Consider the following 12,898-nt stretch of genomic DNA (forward strand, 5'->3'; position numbering starts at 1 on the left):
CAATGTGAGCTTGACTCGTTCAAAAAATCTTACGATCACTCATGGCATATTTCTTTAGATTCCAAAGAGCCGCAAAGACTTGGAAAATACATATGTAATTATCAGAGAATTGACAAGAATAGCATCTCCTCATCTTTCCATCTCTGTTTTGTCTTAGAAAAATCTTGCAACGATTGATTGAGAACCTCATGATTCGAAAAATCTTGAAACCATCGATTGAGAACCTCATGTTTTATCATTAGGGATTGATGGCCAAGTCCTTACCACTCTGTACAACAGCTAGCATGCAAAGACTTGTCAAAGCCAATTCAGTATCATTATCATAGAATAGAACTCGTTCGAAAAATCTTGCAATCAGACTCCATGCATGAAGTAGCCTAGACTTGGTAACGTCTCTTTGTAGTGGATATTATTGGTGATTTCGTATGCGTCTCCATCGATTTTAGTGTATAATATGGAACTTGGCTCATTGAAAAATCTTGCAATGAGTATTTATTTACTACTACTGACATTGCGTGCAGGGGATGCGAGTTATATTTCTGGAAAGGGGCGAGACTATACATTTTGATAATAAGGTTTTTTTTTTTCAATGTAATAGTATTTTTTTAGAATCGTAGGGGGGCGACCGCCCCTACTAGCCCCCCTCTGTCTCCATCCTTGAGCATAGCTATTGTCATCGTCTTATCCCTGCACATATTAAATACCCTTGGAAATCTGATTTTTGGCAACCACTTATCCAACTTAACTTTGGCTGACTAGGGGGAAAAGAAAAAATTGGCACACTAACAAAGAAATATGAGATATCAAATTGGTGCTCTCCTTTTCTATATTAGAATAAATAGATTTCTTTTACCATTCGGTTTGGGTAGAAGCATAGTTTCAAATATCGGCCAGTACGAACCGTATCGGCCGGTACGAACCGTATCGGCCGGTTCGTACCGGAATTTGAGGGTTCCGGTTCGGATATAGGCCGGTATAACGGGGAGACTGGAAATCACAGGTGAACCGGCCGATATCCGATACGTATCAGTCTGTACTGGATTTTTGTGGACCAGTTCGTCCGATTCGGGGGAAAAAAACGTTCCAGGAAGAAAAAAGGGAAAAAAAAAAGGGAAAAAAACGTTCCAGGATGAAAAAAGGAAAAAAAAAAAAGTTTCGGAATTTTAGCAAAACATGGACTTAACCATAGCGCGTGCACGAGGCTCAAATCTCGGATTTGCACCCCCCCCCTTCGCGCATCCGGTTAGCTAGTTTCCAAATCAATTTTCCAAATTGCCGCCCATTTTCCTGAGCGCGCGAGACCTCTCCTTAAGTCCTCATTCACAAACCTACTAAAGTGCAAATTCATTTAAAGTAGATAGAAGTTTTGTAACTTGCCAATGTGGGACTAGAGAAAAGTAAGCCAATGTTGGGGGCAAAAGCCGCAAAAGTATATTTTTCAAGTTTTATACATGTTGCTGATGATTTTTAAAATTCACGATCGCGACACCCGATTCCCGCGACGTATTACCGATACGTCCCGATACCGATATAACGCGACCGATACCGCGACGGCGACCGATACCGCGATTTAAAACTATGGGTAGAAATAAAGCTTTCACTTTTGCTCGCTCATCGGAGTCCATCCTTGCCATGTCTTTGTCTTTTAACGTCTGCACTTCCTCACTAGAGAGGGTCTTTCTTTGTCCCCTATTGCCTACATTCAAATCAATACTCATTAGCAATTAATTTAGTAAGAGGAGAAAAAACGATACTGGGGTACGTGCAAACCTTTATTTTTGCTACGTGAAGTGTTTTGTACTCTCGACGGCTACACATACAATGAAAACGTAGCTTGCATGCATGAGAACTACAATCACACAAAAAGCAAATAACATTTTCCCAACCAAGTGTTACCAAGAATACTGGTCTGTCATTTTCGTACCAAAAATAAATTTATAATCAAAGAATTAACAGTTATTCCGTAAAATAGTGGTTACGTCCGACATTGTCTAGAGGGAATAAAAAGTTAAGTTACTGCAAATTTAATTGATTTCTAATTTAAATAGAGAACAAATGGAAGTTTATGTTTCAAATTGCTCAAACTAAAATTAAACTAGAAAGCAAATAAGCGTTTTGAAAATAGAAGAGAGAAGGTACTAGGGTTTCATTCAACTTGAAGAACGGACCCACCATTAGGGTAGCTCTCTCTATCGATAATTACCAAAAATCTCAAGACTCATACTCCGTACATATTATCTCAACATAGCTCATATCGTTTCACTACATAACGACGAATAATCTATCTCAGAAAACTATCTCGAAGCAAGTAAAACGATTGTATGACGGTGCTTAATTGATATTATGAAGACAAACACAAAAGATAAAAACTAGTATGAATCATCCGAAGGTATACAATTAATTGTTGTATACGATCACAAGATGATGTAGCTTACTGAGTTACTGGACACTTTCACAGATAAGAAGCCGCAGCGCAGCCGCGTGTGTTTTCCTGATTTGCGGAAAAGTCCCCCAAGCAATCCCTCCGCCTCTCTATTTATATGGCAAAAATGCTAGAGATACATCGAGTGTGGCACACCTCAACCTGTGTGCATAGGAAAGATTTCTTTTTATTGCCCCAATTAGAACATCCACATTAGCCTCATTAAATTTAAGTCAAATTATAGCTAAAATGATCACTTTTTTTACTTTTAACTAGTCACATATTTCATGTCTATTAATTTTATCAAGCTCTCTATTGTAATTCTATTTTATCAAAAAATGGTGGATCATTTTGGCAGGTTTCAATGGAAAAAGCCTCAGCCCAATAAATGCATTTCATATTTGTGGGACCAGACACAGTGAAAAGGAACGAAGCCCAAGCTTACCTGGTAGAAGAAAGAATAAAATAATCTCTAACTTGGGTACAGTGACTCTTTATTGATAACGAGGAACTGTAGCAAAATTAAAAAGTAAAAGTAGTTAAAGCGAGGCTGATGTTTGGACGTTTTCATGATTTTCCTGGCCACTCTAGCGAAAAAGGTAATATAAAGACATTGATGCAGATGCTCTTAGGGGTGATAAAATGAGTCGAACGAGTCAAGCAAGTAGCCAATCAAAATGCAAGTATATGGGCAGAGTTTGATTCTTATAAGCACTCATCCCCCTTTCCAAGTCCCCTAGGGCTAGGATAGAACATAGTATGGCCAAAAAAAAAGTAGCCAATCAAGATTGGTTTGATAAAAGTAGCTGATCTCACATGAGTTTTAATCAAGCTAAACATGAGCTGATCTCAACTAGCTTAAATTTTTTTGTACATAATAAGCCGAACTAGCCGAGTAGCAGCTTATTCAAGCTTGGCTAGAAATCTTAACGAACTCAAAAAAATGTTCAAGCTTGATTTAATTATGTAACAAATCAATTTTAAACAAGTTTTTAACGAACGAACATGAGCTCAAACTCGAGTAACTTAGTTCGTTTAGCAGCACAAACCCCCAATACCTCTTTGGCAATCATCGAGTGCATTCTCTTGTAAATTTGCTTGGCTACTACACTTCTAGTAAAAATCCACAACCTTTGCGGTACCAATCAAAGATTTAAAGAGATCCTTTCTTGCCAACCTAATTTGCGCGTATATTCCTAAGTTCTGAATGAAACTTAAAAGATTGGATCAACTATTGAGAAATGATAATGCCAAAATTGCTTTTGTTAATAAAAGTCTTGTACTTTGCACATGGTATAAGCTTTTTATGCACAATAATTTTAGCATTAACACCACCCCTAACCATTTACACATATCTAATCGAGTGGATTTTTTGTGGACACTAAAAATATTATTTTAAAATTATGTAGCAAGCTGGAATAACGGTTCGTGCCCGCGCCGAGCAGACATCAACCCTCCCGCGAACGGTCCGTGTGGTCCTAACCTTGTTGATGGTTCGGCTTGGCTTGTCTCAACATTCGACATAGCCTTTCCAGAAGTTGGAAGGAATCATCTGTCGAGCATGCCAACCCTTTGACGGTCGAACCCTACGTTCGGCCTTGAACGGACGTAGGGACCATGCTGCCAGCTCACCCATGTGAGAACAACAACCGTAGCCCTGATGACGATCGTGATGTTACCCAAGCGGTTACAAGCTTGGATAAGGATGAGGGCATGTGAAGGTGCCAACTCACCCTATAAACGGTTACGAAACCCTAACGTGACGGAAGAGTGATGTCAACCGACGCGTGACAAGCACATGTACAGCCTTGGAGGCCAAGCTGAAGGAAGCCCTATAAATACCCCTCTATGCCCACCCTAGAGAGGTACATTCTCTTATACTCGCAAACCCTAGTTCTTGGCTTTCATCTATGAGCAACTGTGCTCATCCTTGCACCGGAGAGCCACTTCGGAGATTCTCCGGTGTGGTCTTTTAGTCGTGCTTCCTTGTGCAGGCTAAGTGGAAGCCAGGAGCCACTCTCAATCAAACCATAGTCAAGGAAGGAGTGAACCAAATTCATCAGAGCCAACAAATTAACAAACAGTGTAGATTATGTGTGGGACACAAAAGTGGGCCCCACGTGCCGATGTACATTTTCTGTACACACCCCTTAATGTGCGTATAGCAGGGTAGAAGAAATGAGAGACTTTTTAACGGGGCCAATCTTGGCCATCCAAAAGTGTTTTGAACGATCCAAATTAAAGACAAACTATTAACGGTAAAAAATGTATTTATTACCGGTAATAGTTTTAAAACGTATCTCAACCATTGATGGTTGAAACGGACGGCTGAGATTGCGCGAGACCATGAATAGAAAAACGTGAGATATTAACTTGGAAACAGAACAAGACATTTGCTGGGTATGGAGTCCCTACACGTACAGGGGCATCTACAGACAAAAGGAAAGACACAGATGAATGATAATACTTTTACAGATGAATGGGTCACAAACAGTGTGCATTACATGCTCGTAAGCTGAAATAAATAATACAAACAATCAATCGTGAAATGAATCTCTCTCTGTCTCTCTCAACAAGATCCTGACTGATTAGTAAGACCAACTTTCTGGGGACGAAAAATCGGGAACATCAGAGAGGAAAAGAATTTTGTGCAAGTCGGATCATCATTTTAATCTCCGCTTGGCTTCTCCATAAGCGATCACGCCCATAACAGTCATTGTGTAGCCACCGATACCGATAAAAGTGACGGGATTTTTGAACAAGAGAATGGAGATGACTACGGCCACAGCACCTTTTGCATTGCCTAGTACCTGGTAACAAAGTAATTCCAGAGGGGTGAAGACAGAGATAATAAGAATAACAAGAGAACAACCTACATAACAATGTTGAGCTTGGAGAATTCTAATACATAGAAGATTGTTGCAGAATTTCCATCCATGATGATGCAGGAGCTTCGTGCACTGGGTACGACCTTAATAAGGACTTAAGATCGGCCACAACATTTATGACAGTGTTCGTTGTCAAAGAATTTCTGAAACAGAGAGATTCTTACGATTTACGTAAAGATTCACCCGTGATCACATCATCAACCAGTGGTTTAGGTGCATTCCAGCACCAACATTCAAAAGTATGGTCTGAACTCAATTGATTATTCATGCAATTAGTGCTCCGCTACAGTTGGACAAAATTGTATTTATTTGTCTGAACTAATCTGGTAAATTTAAAGAAAATGAACAGAAAAAAGAGAACAGCCTATTTGGCTCCGCAGGTTCAAAAAGTAAGCCATACGTATGAGTCCAACATCAACCATGGCAATCCAAGATAATGTTGATCCACTTCCACTAAATCGCACCCTAAACTGTCGTCGTTGGCATCATATAATCATTTTCTCTCAGAAAACTTCTACAATGTGACCATTTACTGCACATCATAGCACCAGGTTTATTTTTGCAATGAGTCCATTCAAGCAAATGGAATGTACCTAAAAAAATTTGGCGAGCAAACTGGTATGACCCCACCCCGTGGACATTTAGGTGACGAGAATCTTAAAATGTAGTATCACAGTTTGGTATCCTACTTTTCAACAAGCACAAGATGGTAAGCGTCTTCGAGAACCTCAAAATAGAAGAGCTCAATATGTATGTCTTTTCTGATGACATAATTATTTGGGGCAGCAAGCAATTTTAGCATGTAGTTTGTGAAACGATTACCGCAGAGAGAGATCAAACCTGAAGTGTAAGCGCGCTTGTGTGTTTAGTCACCAAGAAGTTGGACAAGTTGGCCAAATATGCTGCCACCGAATTAATGCAAAGTAGTAGCCACATGAACCTATGTTTCATTCCAAGCGATAAAGTGACCTCTAAAACATCTGGCTCCATCAAAAGTGTTGCAGGCAATAAAACTAGAACAGCAATTGGGGACATATACAGCAGCAAGTTCATGGAGTTCAACTTCTCCCTGAAAAAGTAACAAAAAATTAGCTTATTTACCAAATGGAAACTGGATACTTCCCAGTTCCCAAATACAAGATGCACCATTTGGGTTAAAAGAAAAAGAGGAAAAGCGAGAAGAAAAACTGAAGGACTCTGTACCAATCATTCAATCAGGTAAATCCTTCAGTAAAAGCCCAAACTTTCTTAACTTTGCTCTCTCTCTATAAACCTTGAGGTTAGCGACTCGAATGAGGGCAGCCATGTTGTGCATATAATGTCAATTGCACCCAATCTACCTCTCAAAGGTCCATGAATGGGGAGGAAACTTGGCATAGTTTTGTTACTCACCATGAGATATCAGTTTAAGATGTTAAACTCCTCAGCTCACCAAAAGAGAAAAAAGAACTAGACATCGTCACCAAAGAGTCATCTTAGCCCGACTGACCAGAAATAGGCCAAAGCTGTCAATTTTTTGGGCAACCACTTATATATACAGCACTATTAGGTAAGTGCCATTCCTGAATTATCAGAAAAGGTTGAATTTATATGAATATTACTGCAGTCATGTTTTAACAGGCCCTGAATGAAACTTGCCACAGGTTCATTGTCCAAAGGAATGGAATAACAAACAAAAAAGGCAACAAACATCTAAACTGTAGGAAACCCACCCAACCATCTTATGAAACTTCTAGTGATGACTGTCGAGAGGAAACGGCCTGCTCTAGACTGGAAGGAAAAGCTATGAGATCGAAACAACTGCCTTAGGTGAGAGGAAAAAGGCTGCAAATCCATGTCCCAATAAGATACTCAGCAGATCTCATCCGGATTGTCTGACCACTACTAAGCCTCCACAAGACCCTACCAATCTTTGCGAGATTACATAAGATAATTCTGCGCAACCATTATTATCCAAGAGAAATCCCCCAAATCAGCTACAAAGTGACAGACCAAAGGTAAAGAACAAAAAAGAAAGTAAATATATTGAATTTGTAAACTCAAGGGTGCAGAGAACCAGTAAAATAGCTTGTCTCAACGGCATAGGCATGTAGAGGGATGAAAGCGTAAGAGTTCTAATTATTGCAGCCAAAACTAGAGACATGGAAAGGAACCTAGCTGGTAACCTATCCTTTCTTCAAATAGGCTAACTAATATTTGGAATAGCTTCTAAGGCATGATTTCCCTAGCACATAGCCCTTAACAATGCATAATGGTAAAAATGGATTCATATAGCTAACCCCAATTGATTGGAACAACCATGCTTGGTATCCTTTGGTTCACTATACTCCCTCCTTAGCTTTATTCTTTCCCAAAAGCCCCCACCAACAATCCTTTTACCCTTGTTCATTATCCTTCATTCATAAGGATTTGTTTATTTAGATAAGTTGAAGACTACATAGCACTATATTCCAACAAATTTTACATGGAACAAAGGTCTTGTGCAGGTAGCACAATTAGTGTCAGAAACACTGAAGAAAAGTAAACAAATAAAATCCAACGATTTATAAAGATAAGCCATGGCTCATATGGTGGGTTAATAAATGAAACAAGTTAAGGCGTTTACCCTTCAGAAGAGAGTAGGATACCCTGGAGAACTGACTTGAATGCCCTTGCAGCAGTTGCACTTATGCACATAATGAACCCATACAAGTGAAAGCTTGGCTCACCCTGTCAGTAATCAGAAAATATCTCAATTTTACTCCATTGATACCAAAAACGACTTGATTCTTTAGGAAAGACAAAAACTGTCAATTGAAAATAACAAAGCCCATACGATAGTCTTTAGGGAAAATGTTCCTCTAACAACCAGATGGCAGCAACAAAGAATATGAACTCAAGAGCTAAGACCTATACATATAAAAATATGCAACGTGTAGTGAGTGAATAGTCATACTTTAGATTGGGGCTAGCCACCAGCAATTTCACAGTTATTTATAAACATGGCAGTAGGAAGAGGCTTGTATGAAACAATTCATCGTCCAGATACAGATACAACGTGTAGTGAGTGAATAGTCATACTTTAGATTGGGGCTAGCCACCAGCAATTTCACAGTTATTTATAAACATGGCAGTAGGAAGAGGCTTGTATGAAACAATTCATCGTCCAGATACAGATACAGGTATACCTTATCTTTTTTTATGCACTGCTTGCCTTGGTTCAACTCTTTGATTAACAACTTCAGCAATCCCCACATTCTCCAACTCTTTTCTTTCTCATAGAACAACCAAACATTTTCGTGAAAGTTCTAAATGACAGCATTTCATATTGAAATCACTAATAAAGGAAACAAAAAACTTGAATATTTCTAACTATAAGTCTATAACTTAGGATCAAAGGTGAGTAGAAAGGATCCAATAATCCAAAGCCATCAATATGACCCCAAGTTATTACTCAATATACTCATCTTGACAGCATTGATCTAGACTTTGGATTAACATTGTATTTTATCTGTCGTCACAACTAACACTGCATTACAACCAAGCACTGTCTACATGCAGATTTCAAGAAAAATCGGTGCACTTTTTGCTGGGACAAAAAGGACTTGATAAATTTAGTTAGCAGAACATTTGTACATAATTTCATCAATCGAAGTCTCCTCTTCCTTCAGTTATCGACCGTTTCCGTCACTCCTCCAAAACTCACATCAACAGAAAACAGGCAGTTCGCCATGATGACCCGCATTATGGGAACTGAACCACATCGGTAGTTTTTGCACTGAATCTCTGATCTAGTGTCAAACCCGTTTGCAGATATTAGCCGAGTCAATGACATGATTAGGCATTCAATCAGTTACAAGTCCAACTTAAACACTGGAGTTTAGTAGTTTACAAATTAACGAATTTAGCAAAATTTCAGATCTGGATCGTCACATGTTGACCAAAATAACTTCAACAAAATAAAGTGGCAAATCAAATAACATAAAACGTATAGATCAGTATCTAACAATACCCACCCAGGAATCAACAAAATTCGAGCACCCATATGAATATACATTCATAAAATCCACACACGGGGAAAACGTCAACTAAACCAAAGTTAAATTAATGATCTCAAATCAATAATGTTGTAATAAACATACCCCACTTGCAATCATAACCCCGGTAACAACGGGCACAAGAGCCGCGTAAGTAACCCAAGCCTCCCTCTTGAACGTCACCAGGTACGCAAACACCGCCGTGAAGAAGGGCGTGGTGGCCCCCACGGCCTGGTTGAAGGAGACGGGTAGGTACCTGAGCGAGATGTTGCCGCCGACGACGGAGGCGCAGAAGACGACGCCGAGCGTGGCGATTCGAAGGAGCTGGGAGCGGGACCTGATCTGCTGGAGCGGGAAGACTTTGAGGAAGGCAACGGAGAAGTAGCTAAGGAGGGCGCAGGCGGACATGTGGCACATTGTGAGGAAGATGGGGAAGCGGAAGCCGTAGTTGGAGAGGAGGAGCTTGTTGAGGAGGAGGACGCCGATGTTGGAGGAGTACCAGAGGGCGATGAGGGCGGCGATGAAGAGGGGCGAGGACGGTGATGCTGATGAGGAGGAGGAGGAGGAAGACATTTTCTTGGATGTGGGTTTCTTGTGGGGGGAGATCTCATTGAAGGAGGAGGTCTGATGGAGAGATGAAGAGGTGTTGTTGGAGCATTTTCTCCTCTCTTTTTTCTGCTGTTGTTTTCTTGATTTTTCGGGTAGTGAGATGTGTCTTTCGTTGTGTGACACTGTGTGTGTGAGAGAGGGAGAGGAGGGAGGAGAGGGAGAGAGCTGTTGGAAGAACTGGTGGGGGTGAGTTTTGTGTGCACGGACGTTCTTGTCCAGTTTGCTGGGGTGTCTACGCCAGATTAACTCATGCAAAATAATTTATGGTTTTATCTTTATTTAATTTTTTTTATATTTGTTAATTTTACGTCAAATTTTATGTGATATGGATGAGTAAGGAAGAAACAAATTATAAAAGTAAAAAATTTTAACTTCTAAACAAGTAATTTGAAAAATATCCAAAAAAATACTCAAAAAGTCAGTTTTTGGATTTTTTCTTGAATATTTTCCAAAATACTTGTTTAAAAGTCACAATTTTTTACTTTTTTTATTCCTCTCGTCTTTACTCACCCGTATCACATAAAAATTTGGCGTAAAACTAACAAACGTAAAAAAAAAATTAAATAAGAACAAAACCAAAATATTATGGTGCATAAGTTAATTAATAGCGTGAACGGGAAATCCAATCCCATCTAATTTTTTTATTTTCGAGGGTTCATCCTGAACTCACGGCTATAATCGAAATCATTTATCTTGTAGAGCTCGTCGACTTCTTCAAGTATAGAGAAATTCACGTTTGTAAAATACATTTGAATTTACACACTCGAATTTCAAGTGTGTAATCATTATTAGGGTAATTTACACTCTTCCCTGAGGTTTTTGAAAAAAAAAAAAAACAATGCACCCTCAATCTTTAAACTTATTACATCATCATCCCTTGAAGCCTGAAGGGGAAAGAAAACTTACATCCGTTAGCAGAATGCTTAAAAAGTACTCCGTAGTAGTTAAATTATTTACATATGTACCCAAAAGTATTTTTCCAAAAAAAACCTATTAAACTTAAGAAAATAAACTACTTTCGTCCCAAAAAGTCAACGTTAAGTTAAAGTTGCAACCATATCATTTTTCTCTCAACCAATTTCGTCCCAAAAAGTCCAATTAATTCCTTTGATATGAATTTCTCTGGGGAAACTTAAGGGCAAAATGGGCTACATAATTTTTTAAAGTTCATTAACTTGAATTCTACAAATCTATCAAAAGACTAACAGGATCTAACTGAGCTACATTATTCCCATTCAATGGAATACATTATAATCTATACTACTTCTTTTAAAAGCACGAGATGTTTCCTACTTTTGTTTTCCAAAAATGCCCTCACAAGTTCCTATGAATTCCAACCCTATCCCATGTCCCTTACCCACCCCTCCCAACTAGTATGTGTCTTTTACCAAATTAAAACATTACTATGTATTTGCCTAGCCATTGCCTAAATCAATGGCATCTCTTCGGTAAAAGAAAAAAAAAAAACTGCCAAAGCAAAAGAATCGGAAGGGCCAAGTGTTTCCTACACTTTTCCTTCCTCAAAGTTCCATAGGACGCTTCCCTCCTGCACTGTTCCCAGTCCCACCCTACCGACAGTCCCCAAGAAACCTTCGATATACTCCACTTCTCCTTAATGGAATCCGAAACCATAACAAAATCCAATTCACGCGTCTCCAAACCGAAGCAGTACACACTTCTCCCACGCCAACACCTAACAATTTCATCAACTTCTCCATTATCCCCTCGCGACAGCCAAGTTTTGTGTTCGCCATTGCCCGTCGCCAAGAATACCCTCCAACTGGACCTCTACGATTTCGCACGGTAAGAATTCCCAAAGGTATAAATGTGACATTGAGTTCCAGATCAGAACGTAATTGGTCATAACGAAAAATTGTTGCACTTAAGATGTTTGCTGAATTGCTTCAATTGGCATTGTGTATAATCCAAACATGTTTGATATGTCACTTATTTTCTTTCTCAGTCTCTGTTGGTAAATCCACATTGAAGATCTCACTGCAATGAGAAACCGACGAAAGACAAAAGAGGACCTAACATTAGATGCTACGGGTGGGGAACTCTAGTTAGTTGAAATGTTGGAAACACAGTGTATGTGTTAGAAATCTCAGGAAGATTGGTGTAAATTATTGTGTGTCATTTTATTCATTTATGTAGGGAAAAAGTTAGGGTGCTTCCTAGTTCCTTTCATTTGGTGTGGTCTCAATCTCCCACAAAAAAAAAAAAAAAAAAAAACTCCCACAATTATTCATACAAAAGGGTCAATGCTACAAATAGAAATATAACATTATGCACATAACATGCCAATGTGTGGTCTGTTGGGAATTGAAAAATAACAATCTACAGTATTAAATTAACAATGAAATAGTTTGACTTTAGTTTCTTTTTATTTACTGTACTTTTTAACACCACCAATGTTCAGTGGTCTCGGTGAGTATGTGGTTTATATTCCCAAGGAGGAGTCAGATCCAGTTCAGTTTATTTTGATCCAGTTCGGTCCACTTTTGGGCTATTTGTGGGTCCTTTTCGGACCCACAACAATGCTGAAAACTATTCACTTTTTAAAACTCACCGAGAACGTTAACCACGTCAAAAATCACGTTGATCCGATACCATTTGATATGATTTCAAAATGCATTAAGCTTAAAAAAAAACAAGTGTTCAAAACTGGATTACAACCCATGTAACACAATTATATGAAGTTTAATGCATTTTGAAATCATCTCAAATGGTATCGGATCAATGTGATTTTTGACGTAATATTCTCCAGGAGCTCTAAAATATGAACGATTCCGATCATTATTCGGGTCCGAAAAGGGCTCACAAATGGCCAAAAACTGAACCGGACTTGACCAAAATAAACTGGACTGAATTTGCTCCCCCCAAGGAGCAAGGTCTATTGAGAACCTTGGCAGAAGGTTCGAAAGTCAAATGGTCCAAGATTAAAAAGTCAAATGAACACCGGA

At 39.0% G+C, this 12,898-nt stretch overlaps 1 protein-coding gene across 1 annotated transcript; it reads right to left on the minus strand.

Moving 5' to 3' along the window:
• Positions 1-4,868: 4,868 nt before the first annotated feature.
• LOC131323117 (UDP-URONIC ACID TRANSPORTER 1-like) lies at positions 4,869-10,132 on the minus strand. The gene is made up of 4 exons (XM_058354748.1): positions 9,432-10,132; positions 7,916-8,019; positions 6,151-6,379; positions 4,869-5,232 (listed from the first exon to the last, which is right to left on the minus strand). The coding sequence occupies exons 1-4, from the start codon at positions 9,897-9,899 to the stop codon at positions 5,086-5,088; spliced, it is 948 nt and encodes a 315-aa protein (XP_058210731.1). The 5' UTR covers positions 9,900-10,132; the 3' UTR covers positions 4,869-5,085.
• Between the last annotated feature and the right edge of the window lie 2,766 nt (positions 10,133-12,898).

Source organism: Rhododendron vialii, chromosome 4a (assembly GCF_030253575.1).
Source record: "Rhododendron vialii isolate Sample 1 chromosome 4a, ASM3025357v1".
Classification (NCBI taxonomy): domain Eukaryota; kingdom Viridiplantae; phylum Streptophyta; class Magnoliopsida; order Ericales; family Ericaceae; genus Rhododendron; species Rhododendron vialii.

Excerpts from the sequence above, each read along its gene's own strand:
- LOC131323117 (XM_058354748.1), bottom strand. The coding sequence starts at position 9,899 with ATGTCTTCCTCCTCCTCCTCCTCATCAGCATCACCGTCCTCGCCCCTC. Across the intron at positions 6,380-7,915 it reads ATCCTACTCTCTTCTGAAGG|GGAGAAGTTGAACTCCATGA; the intron begins GTAAACGCCTTA and ends TTACTTTTTCAG. Across the intron at positions 5,233-6,150 it reads CAAGCGCGCTTACACTTCAG|GTACTAGGCAATGCAAAAGG; the intron begins GTTTGATCTCTC and ends CTTTGTTACCAG.